The sequence below is a fragment of the Sycon ciliatum genome, chromosome 6, assembly GCF_964019385.1.
Source record: "Sycon ciliatum chromosome 6, ocSycCili1.1, whole genome shotgun sequence".
Taxonomy (NCBI): Eukaryota; Metazoa; Porifera; class Calcarea; order Leucosolenida; family Sycettidae; genus Sycon; species Sycon ciliatum.
In genome coordinates this window covers 24220020-24243166 of record NC_088648.1, presented here as the reverse complement: position 1 = coordinate 24243166, position 23147 = coordinate 24220020, and the positions used below count along the sequence as shown (strand labels likewise).

General features: G+C 45.0%; 1 protein-coding gene across 1 annotated transcript in view; it reads right to left on the bottom strand.

Moving 5' to 3' along the window:
* Positions 1 to 23147, bottom strand: part of LOC135818913 (sushi, von Willebrand factor type A, EGF and pentraxin domain-containing protein 1-like) — a 108753-nt gene that overhangs the window by 18784 nt on the left and 66822 nt on the right. The window contains exons 11-18 of the mRNA XM_065332102.1: positions 15860 to 16048; positions 14873 to 15046; positions 12854 to 13027; positions 10927 to 11115; positions 8803 to 8976; positions 7627 to 7800; positions 6353 to 6541; positions 2549 to 2722 (exon numbers count right to left, since the gene is read on the bottom strand). Coding sequence (XP_065188174.1) covers positions 2549 to 2722; positions 6353 to 6541; positions 7627 to 7800; positions 8803 to 8976; positions 10927 to 11115; positions 12854 to 13027; positions 14873 to 15046; positions 15860 to 16048 — 1437 coding nt within the window. The remainder of the gene's footprint in view (positions 1 to 2548; positions 2723 to 6352; positions 6542 to 7626; positions 7801 to 8802; positions 8977 to 10926; positions 11116 to 12853; positions 13028 to 14872; positions 15047 to 15859; positions 16049 to 23147) is intronic.

Sequence of the window (23147 nt, the reverse complement as noted above, 5' to 3'; positions counted from 1 at the left end):
TCTAGTGTTAATGAAGCGTGTGTGTGTCCCAGTTGAAACAGAGCGTTGGTGTACATTAATTCCCTGGTGACCTTTTTGGTCTCGAGACCACTATAATAGTGGTACTCTTCAGACATATTCCCCAATCTAATCAAGCTCACCTGATGAGGATGAATATCACGAATGATGAGTATAGATTAGACTGAAATGCTTTATTCCCGTAGCTATGCAAAAGACGTTACTTCAGTAACGTCTGGCGCTAGCCAGGGTCCACCCAGCTTTAATTTCGTGGTTGTTTCTTTGTGCCATCGGCATGCCTGGCGCTATCCCGTACCGTACCATCAAGGTGTGTGTCTGTTTGTTTGTGCCGTCGGCGCTATCCCGTACCTGTCCCGTACCGTACCATCAAAGACAGCTGGCTATGGCCACAGTATTCACATAGGCCTTTCAAATGCAAGATCAGAACGTGAAGCAACTTGGAAGAATGAGTATGTATGCGAAGTGTATCGGGGGAATGCATGCATGGCGATAATGCAGGTTCGAATCCTAGATTATGTCTAGAAAATAAATTAGGAAAAATGCAAAATAATTACCACATCCCTATCCTTTTATTGCCTAGGTCATCAAGGTGGCAGACGGTGTCGTAATACCCTCGAATGACAAGAGAAAGTTTATTTATTCCAGTAGCTGTGCAGAAGGCGTTACTTCAGTAACGTCTGGCGCTAGCCAGGGTCGACACAGCTTTAATTTGGTGTTTGTTTGTTTGTGTGTTTGTGTCACGCCTGGCGCTATCCTGTATCTGTCCCGTACCGTACCGTTCCATCAAACACAGCTGGTCGCACTATTCAAATTAGCTTTCAAACGCAAGATCATAACGTGAAGCAACTTGGAAGAATGAGTATGAATGCGAAGTGTATGGGGGTGCGGGTTCGAATCCCAGGTAATGCCTGACAAAAATAGGAAAATTGAAAAATTTATAACATCCCTATTCTTTTTTTGCCGTCATCAAGGCGGTAGAAGGTGTCGTATTACCCTTGACCGTACCTGTATTATCCCGTACATGTCCCGTACCTGTCCCGTACCTGTACCGTATCGTACCGTACAATCAAAGACGGCTGGCCACAATGTATATTCAAATAGGGCTTTCAAATACAAGATCATAACGTGAAGCAACTTGGAAGAATTAGTATGCATGCGAAGTGTATCGGGGATGCATGCAGGGCGATAGTGCGGGTTCGAATCCCAGGTTATGTCCAAAAAAAAAGAAATTTATACGAATATATAACATCACTATCCTTTTTTTGTCTAGGTTATCAAGGCAAAAAAGCATAGGGTATGGCCCTGAGCTTCCAAGCTCTCTCGTTTCGCTCGGGGCCCTACGCTATGCTTTTTTGCGTAGCTGATCTCGCATGTTATTCGAACTGATAGAAACGTTTTGCGACACAATGATGTAGCCGATCAGTTCGTTGTGGTATGGTTGGGCATTGCAGCCGTTATGGTTGAACGTAAAACACTATAGCCAATCAAAAGATTCAACATTTCCATCAGTTCTAATAACATGCATGAGGAGCTAGGCAAAAAAGCATAGCGTAGGGCCCTGAGCTTCCAAGCTCTCTTGTTGAAGTCTGCACAAGTCAAAGGTTCGATAGATAAGTCTGCACAAGTCAAAGGTTCGATGGATAAGTCTGCACAAGTCAAAGGTTCGATGGATAAGTCTGCACACGTCAAAGGTTCGATGGATAAGTCTGTACAAGTCAAAGGTTCGATGGATAAGTCTGCACCAGTTAAAGGTTCGATGGATAAGTCTGCACAAGTCAAAGGTTTGATGGATAAGTCTGCACAAGTCAAATGTTCGATGGATAAGTCTGCACAAGTCAAAGGTTCGATGGATAAGTCTGCACAAGTCAAATGTTCGATGGATAAGTCTGCACACGTCAAAGGTTTTCTTTTCTTAATAAATTGTTCAGGGTCAAAGAATAGCAATCAAGAAAGATTGTCTTGTGATTGCACAGTACCGCAAAGTCCGCTGCAAGCGCCCTCCAACCCCCACCGGGTCCCCCCCCCCTTTTCTGCAAGATCTGCTGGCCTGTATGCACTTGACTTAAGGACTATTACAGAAACTGTGCGAAAGTGCATATCACACCGCAGCATGAAGAGAGCTTTGCTTCAGTAAACTATGAACCGGTAGAATTTGAGTCAGAGCGCGCTAAAACATGACCACAGCTTCTTTTTGAAAAAGTCGAGAAAAGTACGAAGAAGTGAGACGCGAGTTGCTGTTCTTGTTCTCCTCGGTCGACTGGACTGATCTGGTTGCATTTCTTTATTGCAAGTATGTTTATTTGCTTGAATTTGTATTCCATGTGGTGATTTATTGAACTCTTGACAAGTCGAGGGTTGAATGGACTTCTCGTGTGCGCTAGAATGCAGTCATGAGTGGGTCAAGTGGCTAGTCAAGCCGTCGGGAAAAGAATAAGATCGACTGTTGTTAGTGCCTACCACTACTTCGTTATGTGACGTACACTTCACACAATTTAATTACTTTAGTATTATCACTCCAAAGAAGCCTTACTTGCACATGTTGGCGCAGGGTTTGATAAATTTCCATTCGTCAAACATACAGTGACACTGCTGCCCATCAGTTTATAACCTTTGTTGCAGGCAAAGACGGTCATACCATTAGGAGAAGTAGAACTGCTGACAATTAAACCATTGGAAGGTGGGCTGGATAAAGCGCAGGATATCACTTAATGAAACACAAAACAACAAGACAAGACCAAATTTCATGAGCTGGGTGACAGGCAATTAGCTGAGAGTATTCAGATCTAAAACACCTTCCAAATGCATATTCCTACAGGTAGGTATCTTACATGAAAAGTAAGATGTTCACTTTCCCTCACTATACCACTGTGTGTGTGAGAATGGTAAATTACTGTTTATAACAACACCACTACACCAGGGTTTTAGTCAAAGTATTAGTGGAAGGAGAGGGGAAAGGGGGGGGGGGGGAGGGGGCATGGAAAAAAGTTACCCGATACCCATATGTCCAATTCCATAAATTGTCCTGCCAGGCAAAATGCAGCGGACGTGGGGATTCCTCGACTTAACCCCAAACAAATGAACCTATGTGAAGTATTGACTTCTGACTATTGAATGACGTGAAAACCACAAAATCGGCACTAGAGTAGGGGGGCGGGGCTCAGTGAGAGTACGAGGGTGCTACTCTCCCTACCCTTCTTTGGTTAGAGTTGTCCAGGCTACTGGGGTTGATGGTGGCAGCCGTAAGACATGACCAAATAGACGCCACCTGGCACGGGTTGCGAGGATGTTGATCTCCTCCATTTTGCACATCCGGTAAAGTACATGTACATGGTATGAGATGCACTGTGGCCATAGAGAGACCGCAACTGACTTTATTGCCAGACGTCCGACTGCTGGAGAGCCGATTGTGTGAGGCCCCAAGTTCTTGGAGTGCTGCCTTAACCCTTTACCGGTCTACCATAAGCGTACCGATACTATAGTATCGGTACGTTTGGCCCTCATGTTTTTGGGGTCTTGTTGCTAGGAGACAGCTAAAATGGCGCTCTACGCGTAGCTGAGGTCCAAGGCTTTCTGACGATGTGCAAAACAACCATGCTTACCATACAAATTGTTGCCGTATCGATCGACTGAAGTTTGTTGAAATTGGAAAAGACGACCATCCGCCATGCGCGCATTTCAAGAATGCGAGTGCATCTCTTTGGGCCGTGTTTGACAAGCGCTCTGAGAGCAGTAACATCACCAGTCCAGGCTGGATGTCCCGGGAGGTTTTGCAGTGTAGTGTGTTGAGAAAAAGAGCTCCGTTGAGTCCTGCTAGTTCAAAAATATATCGTCGACGAATGAAGAAACAAAATTCTCCAAACAGAGAGGAAGTCTTCTTGCTGCCGACACGGCGACAGCGACTGTCACAAGGACTCGTCAGGTGCGATCAGCTGATTCGCCTGGCCGTGAGAATCACGGCATGCGTAAGCTCGCGCCTGAGTACTCATCTGAGCGAGAGTGAATCTGACGCGAGCAGCGCTGAGATGAACAAACCGAAACTGCGATATCGTGCAAAGGGAATTGCTGCTGCTGGCGTATCGCCGATGGCGAGGTGTTGGTGTTCAATGGCGGTATTGTAGAGAGCCTACATTTCTTGTAAAGACGTAGCCCTTACCTGATTGTTTATCGTACGACTTCAGCTCCATCACGAACTTGGTATGCCCTTCGTGCTGTGATATTCGTGTATTTCATTCGCAATTGTATTTTCTCTCAACTTGAAGGGCTACCATGGGCCCTATCCTTGCCTGGACCTAGTCATATTTGAATTTTCTGGACGCGTTCAGGCACACAGATTTAGAAAATATATGGTTTACCCATACCTACATCACATGGTTCTTGAGTTATTGCAGGTTGTGTGTACATGTATTTGCGTGACCACCCCTCACATACATTGAGTTAGACCGGCAAAGGGTTAAAGGGGAAGTTAAGCCTAAAGTCAAATTTTCACCAGTTGTAGTCTTCGGGGGTACTGAGTCGAACGTGTGCTCTTCATGGGGGCTTCATATGGCCCCAGGGAATGGGAAATCGCGAAAACTAGACGCAAAATGTCGATATATAAAGCCAGGCAGGGCCAAATTTATCTCCTCCGCGGAGGGACCTGATGACGTCACATGTGATTCGGTGCTCAATCGTGCTCCTGGAGCTCGAATGGGAACACTGCTGAAACTGTCGAGGTGAAGCCCTGCAGGCCTTACTAGTACAAGTTGTCAAGTTTGTTTCTTTCATGCAAAAATAAAGAAACAACAACATGCCGTCGATGTCCCAGCTTCAGATTTCCTGTCTGTCATGCCCAGATGATGTGCTCCCATCTGTTGAAACGATTCGAAGGATGGGGCATGCACAAATTTGATTTGGTTTACGTTTCCCCATGACGCTGAGTTGTGTCTTTCGTGGGTCCAAAACATGGGCAGAGCAGCTCAAGTCGCCGGTGGGACAACGCACACGCTCTTTTGAGCCAATAAAGTGGGATCGTTTGTGTTCAGCCCACTTTGAACAGACCTAGTTTCAGCATGATCTGATGAGCGAATGTATGGCTAGCGAAGCGATGGGCAGACAGTCAGGAGAAAAGCGACCTCGTAAGCTCTTGGAGGGTGCAGTGCCAATGTTATTTTCGAGTTCAGGCCTGCAAAGTCTAGTTCCACAATGAAAACAACACCTCGAAAGGAATCACTTTACCTCAAGCGAAAACACGAGCAGGAGGAGGGATCAGACGAGGAGCTGGTAAGTGTTTAGGCAAGCTGACAGGAAGTCGGGCTGATGTGAAACGCATGTCAAGGCGCTGTCAATTCTAACAGCCCCAATGCTCTCTCGACAGCAAAGGCAATCAACTGCCCTCTGCATCATTATCACTCCACGATTCTGGCAGGAACTGTTCAACACCAATCTTTTCTTCCTTGTCGACCAATGAAATTGCCTGCTCCAATCGCCTGGTCCTCATCACACTGCGCCTCTACCAGGGGCACCTCAGGAGGCCCTTCAAGTCCTTGGAGTATGGCCGCAGTTGTGTTGTGAAACTTGGGTATCTCGACCAAACATCGTTCTTCATCACCAGAAAATTCAAACAACTACCACTTTCAAATGCAAGAAAGGTTTGCTCCCCACACCGGAGCTCGGGCTATTCTGCCGACTTTACTTGACACTTGACTGACTCACGACTGCCATCCAGAGCACACGAGAAGTCCATCGAACCTTCGACTCGTCAAACCTGCAAGAAAGCACCACTCCCTGCTCAATACACAGTGTTTCGGGGAATTCACCCCTCATCAGTTGAGCTTGAGTAGGCTGAGGAAGATTGTGCCTGAAGAGCACCACTTATATAGTGCTCTCCAGGCACAAACATCACCAGGGATACAAACTTACAGAAACGCTCCGCTTCCAGCGCGATAAACACCTCGTGAACACCATATAGCAGCGTGAGTCAGTGTGCAGGGAATTTAAATGCTAATTAGTAATCACACGTGGCGTCATTAAATCCATCAGCGGAGAGGACAAACTTGGCCCTCACTGGCTTCACATGTAGACTTTTCGGGTCTAGTTTTCGCGATTCCCCATTCCGTGGAGGCCATATAAGGCCCCCATGAAGAGAACACACTACGGAAAAAATTCCAGGAGTGCTCCTTTAATCGTTAGCATTCAGCCTTGAGCCAAATATTTTATTATTAACCACCACACCACGACTGCACTCTCTTGTCACCTTGCCGACGGTGTGCTATGGCAATGTGTGGAGGTCAGCCGGAGGTGGGATTGTTCAGAAAAGTAAAAAGTAACTTTTCCGATCAAATTTGTATTATCTTACATTTACATGAAGGAAGATAATCACTGTCAGGCCATTGTCCACTACTGTTGCAGGTAATTGCTGTTGTCCCTGTTCGCTGATATCCTGGAAGACATGATATGTTCGCTGTACCTCCAATCATAAAACTTGAAGATACCGTGCTTATGTAACCATTAGTAATCGACGGCAGAACAGTGGGACATGTGATGCCTGTAAGAAGTTATGCAGAAACCAACAACACACGAACAAATCAGATGGAAACTGTACACACACGCCGACACTCGGCGGGGCACCAGAAAAGTGTCTTTATTCGCGAAGTGTCGTTATACCCCACGTCTCATTATATTATGTATTACAGTTGGATGGGACTTTGCTCTGGGCATGAATTCTGTCGTTATTCGCGAATTGTCGTTATATACGCAGTCGTTATTAGCGAAGTTGACTGTACATGCATTTCATAAAGTCAATTGACTTCAAGTAGGTTGGTCTGTTCATAAGCAAGGTTAGACTTCATGTTGGCAAGCTACTGAAGTTGCTGAACTCTGACACCTGCTGAGAATATAATTATGTTCATTACAGATGATACCAAGAGTGAGGGTGGGGGGATGTTGTTGTTGTTGTTGACTGTTATTTTACTTCACCTATTTGCACAGGCATGATTGCCTTCTCACCGTCCAATTGGTCCGGTTCTCACAGAAGAATGTGACTTACCATTAGTTGGAAATCAACGTTACTCCACACAAACGGAATCATGCCTCTCCCAAAGTGCATTCATCACATTTTGTTTGAGAAAGGTTGTGTGGCAGGAATATGGAAATGATTTATGAGCGAAAACCTTTGCAAACACTAGCATTTGCTTCAAGCGGGAATTACTGAAATGTCCAACTATAACACACTTGACAGTTTCAATGTGAAGTAACCACAGACGTCAGTACTGCCCATTGCGGAAGCGATGAGAGAGAACAGCTCTGTTAGACATGGTAACTTGAATCATTCAACAGCTTGCAAGGCTGATGAATTTACCGCCACTAATTTTAGCCTTGTATCCACCACAAAGCTGATTGAAGTGGCTATTTCTGGCCTGTGAATCCCTATTCTTCAATTTTCATTTTTCGCTTGTTTTCATTCTTTTTAGATACACACACTCCACACCAAATACTCCGGCATACACTACCGATTGGTAACCACCCAGCAGAATGAAAGAAGAGCCCGGAGAATGAGAAAGAGAAGAAAGACGTGTTCAACCATAATCATCGGGAATTGTACCCGCGACCTCTGCAAGACAAGACACTTACGTTGGCAAGTTGGTTGAGGGGCGGACCAAACTCCATTAAAGTGACATGTAGTTGTAGCAAAACCAATCAGCTTGAATCCGTCACTACAAGTGTAGTTTCGAATTGTTTCGAAGTTGTTATCTCCCGGAGAGACTGAACCATTTCTTGGACGTGTCAAAAGTGAACAAGAGACTCCTGAACGGCGTTGAAAAATAAAAAAAAATAAAGTAATTGGGGTTTAAAGTACAGTAATAAAGAGAGGTTTTTTGATGATTTCACGTTGGATTAAACTTTTTCCTCCGATATCAATGCTTATTCTGCATATCCACAAACAACATACATGCACGCCACTATCTAGTGTTAAGGAGGTGTGTGTGTATGTGTGTGTGTTTGTGTGTGTGTGTGTGTGCGTGTCACAGTTGAAACAGAGCATCGTGAGCATCGGTGTAGATTATTTTCCTGGTGACGTTTTTGGTCTCGACACCACTATACTAGTGGTACTCTTCAGACATATTCCGCAATCTAATCAAGCTCAGCTGATGAGGATGAATAGCACGAATGAAGAATAAAGATTAGACTTTAACGCTTTATTGAAGTCTGCACAAGTCAAATGTTCGATGGACTTCTTGTGTCTGCTAGCTTTCAATCGTGAGTTGGTCAAATGAAAAGCCAAGTCAACGGGAAAAGCAAAGGATCGACTTTTGGAAAGGTCCAGTCTTCATGCTATTACTGGCAAAGTAGCCACAATACGACTACTCGTGCAGTGACATATTCTTCACATGCCAGAAGTGTATTTCTGGTTCTCTCTCTCTCTCTCTTTCACACACACACACACACACACACACACACACACACACACACACACACACACACACACACACACACACACACACACACACACACACACACACACACACACACACACACACACACACACACACACACACATACACACACACACACACACACACACACACACACACACACACACACACACACACACACACACACATACACACACACACACTCTCTCTATCTACATCTCTCTCTCTCTTTCTCTCTCTCTCTCTCTCTCTCACTCTCACTCTCACTCTCTCTCTCTCACTCTCTCTCTCTCTCTCTCTCTCTCTCTCTCTCTCTCTCTCTCTCTCTCTCTCTCTCTCTCTCTCTTTCTCTCTCTAATCTATGAAGTCTTACTTGCGCATGTTGGCGCAGAGTTTGATAAATTTCCATTCGTCAAACATACAGCGACACTGCTGCCCGCCAGTTTATAGCCTTTATTGCAGGCAAAGACGGTCACACCATTAGGAGAAGTAGAACTGCTAACAATTAAACCATTGAAAGGTGGGCTAGGTGAAGGGCAGGATATCACTAAACAAAACACAAATCAAGAGAGGACAAGACAAATGCCATGAGCTGGGCGACCTGCAATTAACTGAGAGTATGTAGATCTAAAACATCTTCGAAAATGCAGCTAGGTATGGTACAGGAATTGGAATATTCACGTTTCCTCACTGTGTTACTGTGCCAAAGAAAGATGGTGGGTGAAATGTGACCCTCAGACCCTACACTTACACTTCCACACATACACAAACACACACACACACACACATTCACACGCACACACACACACACACATTCACACACACATACACACACATACACATACACACACACGCTCATAGACGCACATGCATGCATGCACAGACACACACAGGCAAACACGAAGACATACGCATACATACGCACACGCAGAAAACACGCATGTACACACAAGTGCTCACACACGTACAAACATAGTGTTCATTCTGCCTACTGGAGTGCACCACCACACTCCATTATTCACCCCAGTGTCTGGAGATATATGAGCCCCGGCCAGCGAAAACCAGCACTTGTGTACTTGATATCAATCATCAAAATGTGACGTCAAAGTTTGGGACGCGCAGTGAGCTTGCTTTTGAAGATTCTTTTTCGATCGAGTGGGTGTCTTCGTTGTCCAAGGAGTTTCAAGTTTCTTCAAATGAGTCTGGTCAATTGATTTTAGCGCTAGGTGAGAGCTCGTCAAACGGAGATTGAGTTTAGACACAGCGATGGCGACAGGTGTCGCGACAAGGACTTAGGTCGAGAGTTGTCAGCGTGAGACTCCCTGTACGAAGCGGCGCTGAAAGTTAGTTCGCGATCAGAATTATTTCTTTGGTGGCGATCTCGCTGAGTTTGTCCAGCAGTGGCGAGTCTCATATTCATAGCAACGAAGAGCCCTCATAAAATCGACACTAGATACTGGTGGCGACGATAGTCAGTGCTGGAGTAATAGCGACTGCGAGGAGAAGCTGAATGTCGACCCGCTGAGCGATCCGTATTTCTACATCGACAACAATGATGTTGCAGACACTGATGGAGGGCTTCTCACGGCGCAAAACAGAGCGTAGTATTATTAGTACTCTACCTTGCCAGACGATGCCAAGCTGGCTGCTCCCTGTGCTGAGAAAGGGGATTCCTAAAAAGTCAAACCGGTTGAACGCTTTGGGGCAACATCTTCACGTGCTACACAACGCGAGTATTCGCTCATATCATCGAAATACAATTATGCTGAAATCATGGTCTGAGTGAAAGTGTGCAAGGGAGTGGATGTCAGTGGTATTGGTCAGTACATCTATCAGTATGGCAAGCTTTGGGACAATGCTCAAACTGCCAGCACAGAGATCCCTGAACACAATTTGGAAGGCCAGCCACCAATCAGTATCGTTTTGCACTCTGGTGTTGTAAAGAAGGTAGTGGTGTATACGGAATATCGTCACACTTCTGAACTACTCATGCCTGCAGCACCAAGAGGGCAAGCCTGACTTGCATTCTATTTACTTACATGTACTTGTTCCACATCACAATCAGAAACTGTAGGATCAACTTGCATGGAGTCACTGGGCATGGATGCTGCGCCAACTGTACTGAATCTTGACCTGTGTGACTTCAAACTCTATTTTCCATGCTTTCGCTTATCAGATTGTCACCAAACTTGATAACTTGAATGATTAATAGTGTAGAATCAATTTCGAGCGAAAAAATAATTTTTGAAAAAATTACACATGTTCAGGTTTCTGCTGGCTGGGGCTCATATGGATTTTGTAGAGAAAAAAAACCCACGTTTAACACATACTCCTAGCATGTTCAATCACATACACTGGGGTAGCACTGGTATGCCATTTCACAAAATATGTATTTAATACGAATTTCTACATGCGTGAGTGGATAAGTCTCCCAACCACTAGTACAATGGCTGATAAAAGTAGAATGTCACATGATCGATTCAATTTTGATTCTTACATTTGCATGATGGAAGAGAATCGCTGGTAGGCCATTGTCCACTACTGTCACAGGTGATTACTGCTGCTCCTGTTCGCTGGTACCCTGCAAGGCACAATATGTTTGCTGTACCTCCAATCGTAAAGCTAGACGACACTGTACTGAAGTAACCATTAGCAATCGACGGCAGAACAGCTGGACATGTGATTACTGTAAAGGGTTATGCAAAAACCAACAACACACACAATTCACATTGAACATATACACGTGTATCATTTTTGTAAATATAATTAACAATTGATTTCAAGTAAGTTGCTCTGCTCATAAACGCGGCTTCCTAGGGTTCCTAGCAAAAGGCATTACAAAAATAATAGCAAGAAAAACCACCACCAACTAGTACTAAGCAAGGAAGTACAGGTTCCTGCACGAGTACGAGGGCAGTACCGCGGAATCCAGCCCGCGCCGCGATAGCGGCAAGGGCTGGATGAACAGCGATACTGGCCGAGTATGAGCGACTGGAACGTGTTTCCCGTGTGCACCCAAGCCAAATAAAGCGATACATGACAGACACACCTGCATTGTGTTTTGTGATTGTTTTCTGGTACAGTTTTTTGTCATAGTCCATAGTGCTTTTTTTCTCGAGGTGCCATTGACATTGTCGACTGGGCATCGGGCATTCTGGCTGTTCTGCTCCTACGGATTTTTCCCACGTCTTGATCGGAAACCTCGGCAAATTGCGAATGACATGCAGATTCCTTGTTGGCTGGGCGAAGCGAAAGAAACAAGAAACTGTTTTCTCATCAAAAGTTATTTGCAAGCGCTGACTGTGTATGAGGACTTTGGTTGCTGCGAAGAAGTGTGTCTGCATAGATTTGTAGTTGATTGTTTTTCTTCTTGCCAAGTGTGCACAGGCTTATTTGTCATTGTCCAAGTTTTTTCCTCTGAAACTTCGTCGTGAGTCGTCATGGTGCAAGCTCTGGTGCTGCTGGTAGAGGCAGAGGTAGAGGCCAAATCATCATCATCTTCGTCACCGTCGTCGTCCTCCTCCTTGGATTCTAGCAGGTCTAGCTCCCCTAAGCGCAGGAGAACATTTACTGCAGAGTTTTGTTCGTGGGTGCGTGCTGCGTGTAGGTTTGCAAGTGGTTAGCGTAGGGTACTACCCCGCATGCGAGGTATTAGGCACCAGGTGTCGAGTGGCTGCTGCGGCTGGTTTGGGAGCCTGGAACCTGGTTTGAGGTATAAGGCACCAAGTGCCGGGCAGAGGCTGCTGCAGGTATAGGCACCTAGAGCCGAAGTACGAGATGCCAGGTGTTGGGTTGTGGCTGCTGGGTGTAGTTGTGAGGACGGCGGTAAGGGCTGAGAATCTACACCGCAGTGATATCCGTTGGGCATCATCGAAGTGCGCTGTCACCTGGTTGAAGATAGTTTTCCAGAACTAAAATATATTGCCACTACTGCCGTATCAAGCAGTGCCCATCTTTGCTATGCTTTGTGCGGTGTGTGCTGCAGGCCTGCACACACAGCACATGTATTGTAGTTATTGTGTTTGGTTGTGGCTCAGTATGTCGCTTGTAGACATGCACCCGCAAACTATTTGAAGCTGAAAATGCATATTTCTCGTTGTGTGTCCGCATTGATTTGTAGTTGATTGTCTTTTCTTCTTGCCAAGTGTGCAGATACCCGATCCCGCCCATCCACATTAATATATTATGCTTACACACGATGACAGGACAGAAAAAGTGTTTTTACTCCGAGTTTCACGCACTAAGCGATCATCAGAAAACTCGGGGTAAAAACACTTTCTCTGTCCTCTCATCGTGTGAACCAGCTCTGCCTCCCGGTATTGAGCACTCTCTTGGACAGCCTGGAACATCTCTGTTTTATATTCTGCTTACCACGATTCACACCCACACCCACACACACCAACACTGTACTACATGACTCTTACGTTGGCAAGTTGGTTGAGGTGCGGACCAAATTCCATTAAAGCGACAAGTAGTTGTAGCAAAACCAATCAACTTGAATCCGTCGCTACAAGTGTAGCTTCTAATTGTTTCAAAGTTGTTATCTCCTGGAGAAACTGAACCATTTGTGGGATGAGTCAAAAGTGAGCAAGAGACTCCTGAAAGGAAATGAAAGACATAACACAAAAAAACAGTGATTGAGGGTTAAAGTACAGTTATCGAAAGAAGTTGTTTAATGATTGGATAGTAGATGGAACGTTTTCCTCCGATCTCAATGCCTGTTCTGCGCATGCCGAATGATACAGACTCGCACTGCTATCTAGTGTTCACAAAGTTTGTGTCGCAGTGGAAACAGATTTTGGCTGTAAATTACATCCCTGCGGATGTTTTGGACTCGAGACCGCTATATAAGTGGTGTTCTTTAGACACGATTTTCCCAAGCCTAATCAAGCTCAATTGGTGAAGGTTGAATGTTACGAATGATGCTTATGCATTAGAAAGTTGAACTCAGACGGCGAGCAAATTTAACTGGGGATAGAATCTTTAAAAAATGGTAGGAGTTATGACTAACAGCCCACCAACATAACCAGATCATAATTATGCAGGCAGCGAGTGTGACAAAATGGCACAAAACTGACACATTCAAATACCTGACACCTATCTCCGACATTTCTCCCAGGTGCAAACCAATAGCCTTCCTTATCGGAAGACTCAGGTTAGGAAAGGTTCAAGAGGGGAATGAATGCGAAACGAAGAAAGCACAAGCTATGTCCCATGGCAACAAAGAATGCCGAAATGTAATGGATGATGATGAAACTTGCACGACTATTGGGACATACCGGTCTCACTATAACTCTTTGTTGTCGTGGGACTTAGCTTGTGCTCTTCTTTGTTGTGCTTTCCTTCCCCCTCTCGGACCTTTCCTAACCTGAGCCTTCCATGTTGGAAGGTTATTGGTTGGCGCCTCGGAGAAGTGTGGCAATAATAGCAACAGCTAGGTGTGAGGTCATTGAAAGCCTCAGCACTCTTTGTCAGTTTTGTGCCATTTTGTCACAATCGCTGACTGTATATAATATGGTTACGTTGGCGGACAGTCAGACTTAACTCAGACAATTTTCATTCTTCTTTATTTATGCATCAATTAGAAAGGGATGCTTTATTGAAAAATTTGAAATCTTGACAAGCTGATGGTTACATGAAGTTCTTATTTGCACAAGCTTGCATTAGTGAGTTGGTCAAGTAGCAAGTTAAGTTAACGAAAAAAGGAAAAAGAGCAAGTGTTGTGACGTTCAAATCATCTTGTTATTTGTGCTGAAAAGCCACAATATTACTACTTCGCAGACCGACATATTATTCACAAACTCTCGCTCTATCTCTCTCGATCTCGCTATTTCTCTCCCTTTGCTCTCTTTCTCTCTGTTTCTCTCTCCCTCTCCCCTCTCCCTCCCTTTGTCTCTGCCTTTCTCTATTTCTCCCTCCCTCCTTCCTTCTGTCTGTCTGTCCGTCCGTCCGTCCGTCCGTCCGTCCGTCCGTCCGTCCGTCCGTCCGTCCGTCCGTCCGTCCGTCCGTCCGTCCGTCCGTCCGTCCGTCCGTCCGTCCGTCCGTCGTCCGTCGTCCGTCCGTCCGTCTGTCTGCCTGTCTGTCTGTCTCTTTCTCCTCTCCCTCCCTCTTTCTCCCTCTCTCTCTCTCCTCTCTCTCTCTCTCTCTCTCTCTCTCTCTCTCTCTCTCTCTCTCTCTCTCTCTCTCTCTCTCTCTCTCTCTCTCTCTCTCTCTCTCTCTCTCCTCTCTCTCTCTCTCTCTCTCTCTCTCTCTCTCTCTCTCTCTCTCTCTCTCTCTCTCTTCTCTCTCTCTCTCTCTCTCTCTCTCTCTCTCTCTCTCTCTCTCTCTCTCTCTCTCTCTCTCTCTCTCTCTCTCTCTCTCTCTCTCTCTCTCTCTCTCTCTCTCTCTCTCTCTCTCTCTCTCACCTCTCTCTCTCTCTGTGTCTCTCTCAGAAGAAGCCTCACTTGAACACGTCGGTGTTGGATTTGATAAATTTCCATTCGACAAACATAAAGTGACACTGCTACCCTTCAGTTTATAACCTTTGTTGCATGCAAAGACGGTCAGGCCAGCAGGAGAAGTCGAGCTGCTAACAATTGAACCATTTGAAGGTGGGCGGGGTAAAGTGCAGGATATCACTGAATGAAACACAAAACAACGAGACAAGACAAATTTCATCAGTGGATGACTGGCAATTAACTGAGAATTGTACATCTAAAATATCTCGGAAATACAAAATTGATACAAGTAGGTATGTCACACGAATAGTTATACATTCACGTTCCATCACAGTGCCTCTGTGTGGTATTATAAGGTAGGTCATTACTCACACACACACACATACACACACACACATACACACATACACACACACACACACATACACACACACACACACACGCACACACACACACACATGCACACTTGCTCTCTCTCTCTCTCTCTCTCTCTCTCTCTCTCACACACACACACACACACACACACACACACACACACACACACACACACACACACACACATGTATGCGCACACTCACACGTACACACACACGCGCAAGCAAGCATGCACGCACATACAAACACGCACACAAAAAATATACATCTATACACATGTGCTAACACAAAATCCTGACACAATGATTAACATAAACTGGGATACGCTTGGTTTACCATTCCATACATTATCATTATGTACTCAACTCAAATTTCCACATGCTTGCAGAGTAAGTCTTTCAAAATAAACATTTTGGAATATGATACATGATCCAAGAATGGTGGACAACACATTTCGGCCTTGAACAGATAACCTGTATCATCAACCACCACAGCAGAACTGTACTCTCGTGTCACAATTTGCTGACGGTGTGCTGTGGCAATGTTTGGAGGTTCGACGGAGGTGTCGTTGATCAGAACAGAAAATTGTAACATGACCGAACAAATTTTGATTCTTACATTTGCATGAAGGAAGAGAAACTCCTGTAGGCCATTGTCCGCTCTTGTCACAGGTGATTGCCGCTGCTCCTGTTCGCTGATATCCTGGAAGGCATGATGCCTTCGCTGTATCTCCGGGAAAAAAACTAGAAAACACTGCGCTGATGTAACCATTAGCAATCGACGGTGGATCAGCTGGACACATGATGCCTGTAAGAAGTTATGCAGAAACCAACAACACACACAACTCGGATTGATATTATATACATGCATTTTATTCCCGTAGCTATGCAGAAGACGTTACTTCAGTAACGTCTGGCGCTGGCCAGGGTCCACACAGCTTTAATTTGGCATTTGTTTGTTTGTTTGTGTGTTTGTGTCACGCCTGTAGCTATCCCGTATCTGTCCCGTATCTGTGACTACAAAGGCTCTACAGGATTGTACATAACAGCTGGCCACAATATTTGCTCGCTCCCGTACCTGTCCCGTACCGTACCATCAAACACAGCTAGCTGGCCACAAACAGCTGGCCACAATATTTGTCGTCATATGTATACGACTCCCTGATGCAGAGAGAGATTTGGAAAGAAATAGGGAGACGAGGAGGAAATGAAATTAGAATGGATGTTAGTTGCCGAATAGGTGATAGGATGGGTCAGTAAAACCATACTTTGGAAGAGAGATCCCGTCGTCTCCAAAATAATCGTGAACGGGCGATTCAGCGCCGATCACAGGAAACGTCGGAAGACAGATCCCGTCGACTCCAGAATTCCCGTGATCGGCAGAGTCAGCTCCGGTCCCAGGAAACGTCTGGACAGACATCCTGTCGACTCAAAAGTAACCGCGAATGGGCGTTTCAGCGCCGGTCCCAGGAAACGTCGGCAGAGATATCCTGTCGACTCCAGAACGCCCCTGATCAGCAGAATCAACGCCGGTCCCAGGAAACGTAGACAGGATAGACAGGATGCGTATCACAGGAGACCCAAGTTGCTGAAGACCATGTATTCGGCCGTCAGCAGCAGTTAAGCACGAGCACCCTATCAGGGACATTATTTTTGTATTTTTTGAATTGTATTGTATTGTATGGAATATAATTTTACCTGATTGGCTCAACAGGTCAATGTATTACTACAAAAAGGCCACAAAATCCGATTACTGTATTAAAATCAACTAACTTTCGCTGGCGATTTAATTTCGCTGATTTTGCCGCTTGGTACCTACCGGCCAAAGTAAATCTCAGGCCAAGGTTTGTCATAGAGGCAAATGATGCATGATTGAGCAATGGATGCATGTGAGAGCAAAAAATACCGATTGATTCTTTTTTGAAAACTCCAATCGGCCAAAGTTTAATGATGGCGAAAAGTTTCGTTTCAGGATCGGCCAAAGTTTCTCATCAGCCAAAATTTGTTGATTTACAGTATAAGGAGATAAAAAGAAAAGAAGGAACAAACCAAAAGTGGAGGAAATTAGAGAAAAATAATAATCCGCAATAAATTCTGCAAATACTTTTGCCTAACTCATATTCAAACTGTTTGAAACGTTTTGCAATACAATGATGTGGCCAATCAACGGAAAAAAATATTTCCATCAGTTCTAATAACATGTACGATGAGCTAGGCAAAAAAGCATAAAACCATACCGTAGGGCCCTGAGCTTCCAAGCTCTCTCGTTTCATGGTTGTGTACTTGAATCTCATTCTGAGCACACGTTTTCTTCCTTTTTTCAGCCGTTTTTTGCAAAAAGTCCTGTTTTTTATCGATCGTTCTTCAAGGAAAGTGGGTAAGCGATCAACAGGGCCGAGGACTAATAAGTCGGGTTGGAGTTTATGCGTGGCACAAGATGATCAAACACACATATGCTATGCAGAAGACGTTACTTCAGTAACGTCTGGCGCTAGCCAGGGTCCACACAGCTTTAATTCCCGTAGCTATGCAGAAGACGTTACTTCAGTAACGTCTGGCGCTAGCCAGGGTCCACACAGCTTTAATTTGGTGTTTGTGTGTTTGTTTGTGTCACGCCTGGCGCTATCCGTATCTGACGGCAAAAAAGCAGAGGATGTTATAAATTTTTAAATTCTCCTTTTTTTAAGGCATATCCTGGGATTCGAACCCGCACTATTGCCCTATATGCATTCCCCATACACTTCGCATTCATACCCATTCTTCCAAGTTGCTTTACGTTATTATCTTGCGTTTGAAAGCCCTATTTGAATATTGCGCGCAGCTGTATGTGGCCAGCTGTGTTTGATGGTACGCACGGTACGGGAGACGGTGTCGTACTGCCCTCGATCGTACCTGTCCCGTACCTATCCCCTACCGTACCATGCCATCAAAGACGGCTGGCCACAATGCATATTCAAATAGGGCTTTCAAATGCAAGATCACAATGTGAAACAACTTGGAAGAATTAGTATGTATGCGAAGTGTATCGGGGGATGCATGCAGGGCGCGCGATAGTGCGGGTTCGAATCCCAGGTTATGTCTTAAAAAAAAGAATTTTTTAAAGAATTTATAACATCCCTATGCTTTTTTTGTCCAGGTCATCAAGGCAGAAAAGCATAGCGTATGGCCCTGAGCTTCCAAGCTCTCTCGTTTGGTATTTGTGTGTTTGTTTGTTTGTTTGTGTCACGCCTGGCGCTATCCGAATCTGACGGCAAAAAAAGCATAGGGATGTTATAAATTTTTCAATTCTCCTATTTTTTGAGGCATATGCTGGGATTCGAACCCGCACTATCGCCCTTAATGCATTCTCCCATACACTTCGCATTCATACCCATTCTTCCAAGTTGCTTAACGCTATGATCTTGCGTTTGAAAGCCCTATTTGAATGTTGCGGGCAGCTGTATGTGGCCAGCTGTGTTTGACGGTACGGTACGGTACGGGAGACGGTGTCGTATTACCCTCGATCGTACCTGTCCCGTAACTATCCCCTACCATACCGTGCCATCAAAGACGGCTGGTCACAATGCATATTCAAATAGGGCTTTCAAATGCAAGATCATAATGTGAAGCAACTTGGAAGAATTAGTATGTATGCGAAGTGTATCGGGGGATGCATGCAGGGCGCGCGATAGTGCGGGTTCGAATCCCAGGTTATGTCTTAAAAAAAAGGAATTTTTTAAAGAATTTATAACATCCCTATGCTTTTTTGTCTAGGTCATCAAGGCAAAAAAGCATAGCGTAGGGCCCTGAGCTCCCAAGCTCTCTCGTTAAACTTTCTCAGGTACATACCTGGATTATTATGTTTTACTATTATTATTAGTGGTGAAACGAATGTCAAAACCTAGTAGTCGAATATTCTTTGGCTTAACGAACGAACGAACGAATATTCTTTTGGTAACACAGATGACATCACATGACCTCCTCTCAGTCATTTCATGGATGTTGTCATTATTATTAGGTAGTACAAACAATAGTGCCACATAAAATGCACTGCCACATAAGGCTACTTCGAAGTTTATACATGTTGTTTGCTACATTGGCAGTCCAGTATGCACATACATGTGCAAACCAGGGAGTCGTAAAATACCATATTTTACGACTCCCTGGTGCAAACATGCAGTACAAAGTCACAGGCAGGCTGTACGCACTGCACTGTACTGTGTTTGGCGTGCACGTATGAACGTGCACTGCATTCGAAGTGACGTCACGAATACTCGAATGCGACTTAAAGAATATTCGAATGTGCTCATTCGAACGAATGTTCGAATATTCGAATATTCGTTTCACCACTAATTATTATTATTATTATATATATATACACACAACAACAAGGTTGTCAATTTCATAATACTAAAAGCTTTTCACCCATTTTCATCAGTAGTTACATGGGAATGAGCAAGAACGAAAACGAAGTCAGAATTTATACTGGGGGTAGAGAATCAGCAAGAATATTCTTACGCGCCTCAAGTTCACACTACACTACCATAAGAATGTATGGAGCAGTGGAAAAATGCGGGAAACAACACATGAGGGGAATGCAGTACCAGAACAAACACGTGATAAAGTTGTCAGTCCGGTTGCAGCTTGAACAGCCGTAGCACCTTGATGTGCTTCTTTTGGTCGACACAGCTCTGGCCTCAAACTGCGAATGTACAGCGCCTCCAGTGTGAATCGGTGCGCGCTGATCCGGGCTAGTGTGATGACACTGAAGCTGCCGTTGCGTTCCTGCGGGATGCATTCAGGCTGCGCCTGCAAATGCTTTGTGATGGCGCTATCACTTGTTGCCACACGTTTGTCAGGCGGCTTCTTGTACAGCTTGTCTGGGATATGCTGCTTGATCCTTTCCGAGAATCGCTGACATGTCTCACCAACGTACGTCCGCTCACAGCGACACGCATACTTATAAATAAAATTACTAGTTTCAAGAGTTGGTGAAACATCCTTCGCGATAGACCTGAATGCGGGTCTGGTTGTATAAATTTTAGTGGGGGATACTGTAGGATAGCAGTTCAAAATTGCAGCTTTAATCTTTTTGCGGAAGGCAATGCAATTTTGCCCTTTCCACGGCAATTTTGTGATAATACGCGTTGCAGATTCAAGTTGAGCAGAAGCTGTATCTGGGCTAGGTTCACGAACGCTTGTCATGACTCGCTTCAGTGTCATCACACCAGCCCGGAACAGCGCGCACAGATTCACACTGGAGGCGCTGTACATTCGCAGTTTGAGGCCAGAGCTGTGTCAACAAAAGAAGCACATCAAGGTGCTACGGCTGTTCAAGCTGCAACCGGACTGACAACTTTATCACGTGTTTGTTCTGGTACTGCATTCCCCTCATGTGTTGTTTCCCGCATTTTTCCACTGCTCCATACATTCTTATGGTAGTGTAGTGTGAACTTGAGGCGCGTAAGAATATTCTTGCTGATTCTCTACCCCCAGTATAAATTCTGGCTTCGTTTTCGTTCTTGCTCATTCCCATGTAACTACTGATGAAAATGGGTGAAAAGCTTTTAGTATTATCAAATTGACAACCTTGTTGTTGTGTGTATATAAATTTTGTTCGCCTACGTCTCTATTTATATATATATATATGAGCCCCAGCCAGCAGAAACCTGAACATGTGTAATTTTTTCAAAAATTATTTTTTCCCTCGAAATTGTTTCTACACTATTAATCATTCAAGTTATCAAGTTTGATGACAATCTGATAAGCGAAAGCATGGAAAATAGAGTTTGAAGTCACACAGGTCAAGATTCCGTACAGTTGGCGCAGCATCCATGCCTAGTGATTCCATGCAAGTTGATCCTACAGTTTCTGATTGTGATGTGGAACAGGTACATGTAAGTAAACAGAATGCAAATCAGGCTTGCCCTCTTGGTGCTGCAGGCATGAGTTGTTCAGAAGTGTGACGATATTCCGTATACATCACTACCTTCTTTACAACACCAGAGTGCAAAACGCGGATGATTGGTGGCTGGCCTTCCAAATTGTGTTGAGGGACCTCTGTGCTGGCAGTTTGAGCGTTGTGACAAAGCTTGCCATACTGATAGATGTGCTCACCAATACCACAGACATCCACTCTCTTGCACACTTTCACTCAGACCATGATTTCAGCATAATTGTATTTCAATGATATGAGCGAATACTCGCGTTTTGTAGCACGTGAAGATGTTGCCCCAACGCGTTCAGCCGGTTTGAGTTTTTAGGGATCCCCTTTCTCATCCCAGGCTGCAGCCAGCTTGGCGTCATCTGGCAAGGTAGAGCACTGATAATACTACGCTCTGTTTTGCGCCGTGAGAAGCCCTCCATCAGTGTCTGCAGCATCATTGTTGTCGATGTAGAAATACGGATCGCTCAGCGGGACGACATTCTGCTTCTCCTCGCAGTCGCTATTACTCCAGCACTGACTATCGTCACCACCAGTATCCAGTGTCGATTTTATGAGGGCTCTTCGTTGCTATGCATATGAGACTCGCCACTGCTGGACAAGCTCAGCAAGATCGCCACCAAACAAATAATTCCGATCGCGAACTAACTTTCAGCGCCGCTCCGTACAGGGAGTCTCGCGCTGACAACTCTGGACCTACATTTGTAAGTCTTTGTCGCGACACCTGTCGCCATCGCTGTGTCTAAACTCAACCTCCGTGTGACGAGCTCTCACCTAGCGCTAAAATCAATTGACCAGAGACATTTGAAGACACTTGAAACTCCTTTGACAACAAAGACACCCACTCGATCGAAAAAGAATCTTCAAAAGCCAGCTCACTGCGCGTCCCAAACTTTGACGTCACATTTTGATGATTGATATCAAGTACACAAGTGCTGGTTTTCGCTGGCCGGGGCTCATATATATATACTCGGCCTATTTAGCTCGTAGCTGTACTGATGAGGCCTTTACGGCCGAAACAGCTTGCTGTCTACAACATTGGGTATATATAATATATACTTCCTCCGTATACAAAAACTTCGCGACTTCTTTTTGAAGGCTGCGCATAGCTCTAGAATTGTTCCGTTTGACTTGGAATAGCACTTGTGGCATTTCTAACCTGTTTACAAGCTATATACAAAGAAAAAAGCAACTCAGACGAATGAGCATTTTCAAATTTGGACTTCACGGAGAATTTCACAAAGTGTTAGGAAATTAGAGGCCACATGCCACGTACTGCTCTTTTCTCTCCGAAACTCAACACTTGCAAGCCAGATATGAAAGAGATGGGAGAGGGTGAGCGCTGCAGGAGCAGATTGAGTTAATCAGCAGTGAGCAGATTTCTTGTTTGAAAGCAGGTCGGGAGGAGACGTCACGGATGCTAGCAGGGAGGGCATTGTAGTATTCTAGGGACTTGTACAGTGGGGAGTCTTTACAGCGATCGGTTCTGGAGGGTGGGAGGTGCCAAGTGCGTGCGTGTCGAAGGCTGTACTGGGCCGTAACTTGAGCGGGGGTGTTGAGCAAGCGTATGCGTTGTGGGGCATATTGGTATTTTATGGAGTGAGCAAGAAGGGTGAGCTTCACTTTGCGGCGAGAGAACATTGTCGGCCATTTGAGCCGATGGAGCAGTGTTGAATGATCCAGAGGAGTGTAGAGGGGGAGACGGAGGCAGATTCTGGCCGCCTTGCGCTGGATTCGCTCAAGACGGTCAAGGGCTGCGATTGAGAGCGGGGTGACAGCAATGCATGCATATTCAATTATAGGCAGGATATACGTTTTGTAAATGAGAGAGAGAGAGTGATTTAGTGTGTAGAGTTGATTTGAGCCTAAAGAGAATATTAAAAGATTTTACAGGTTTCTTTAGCACAAAGTCAAGGTGTGCTGACCATCTTAGGTCGTGCTGAAAGATGATGCCGAAGTGACGATGTTGTGTTACTGTTTCTAG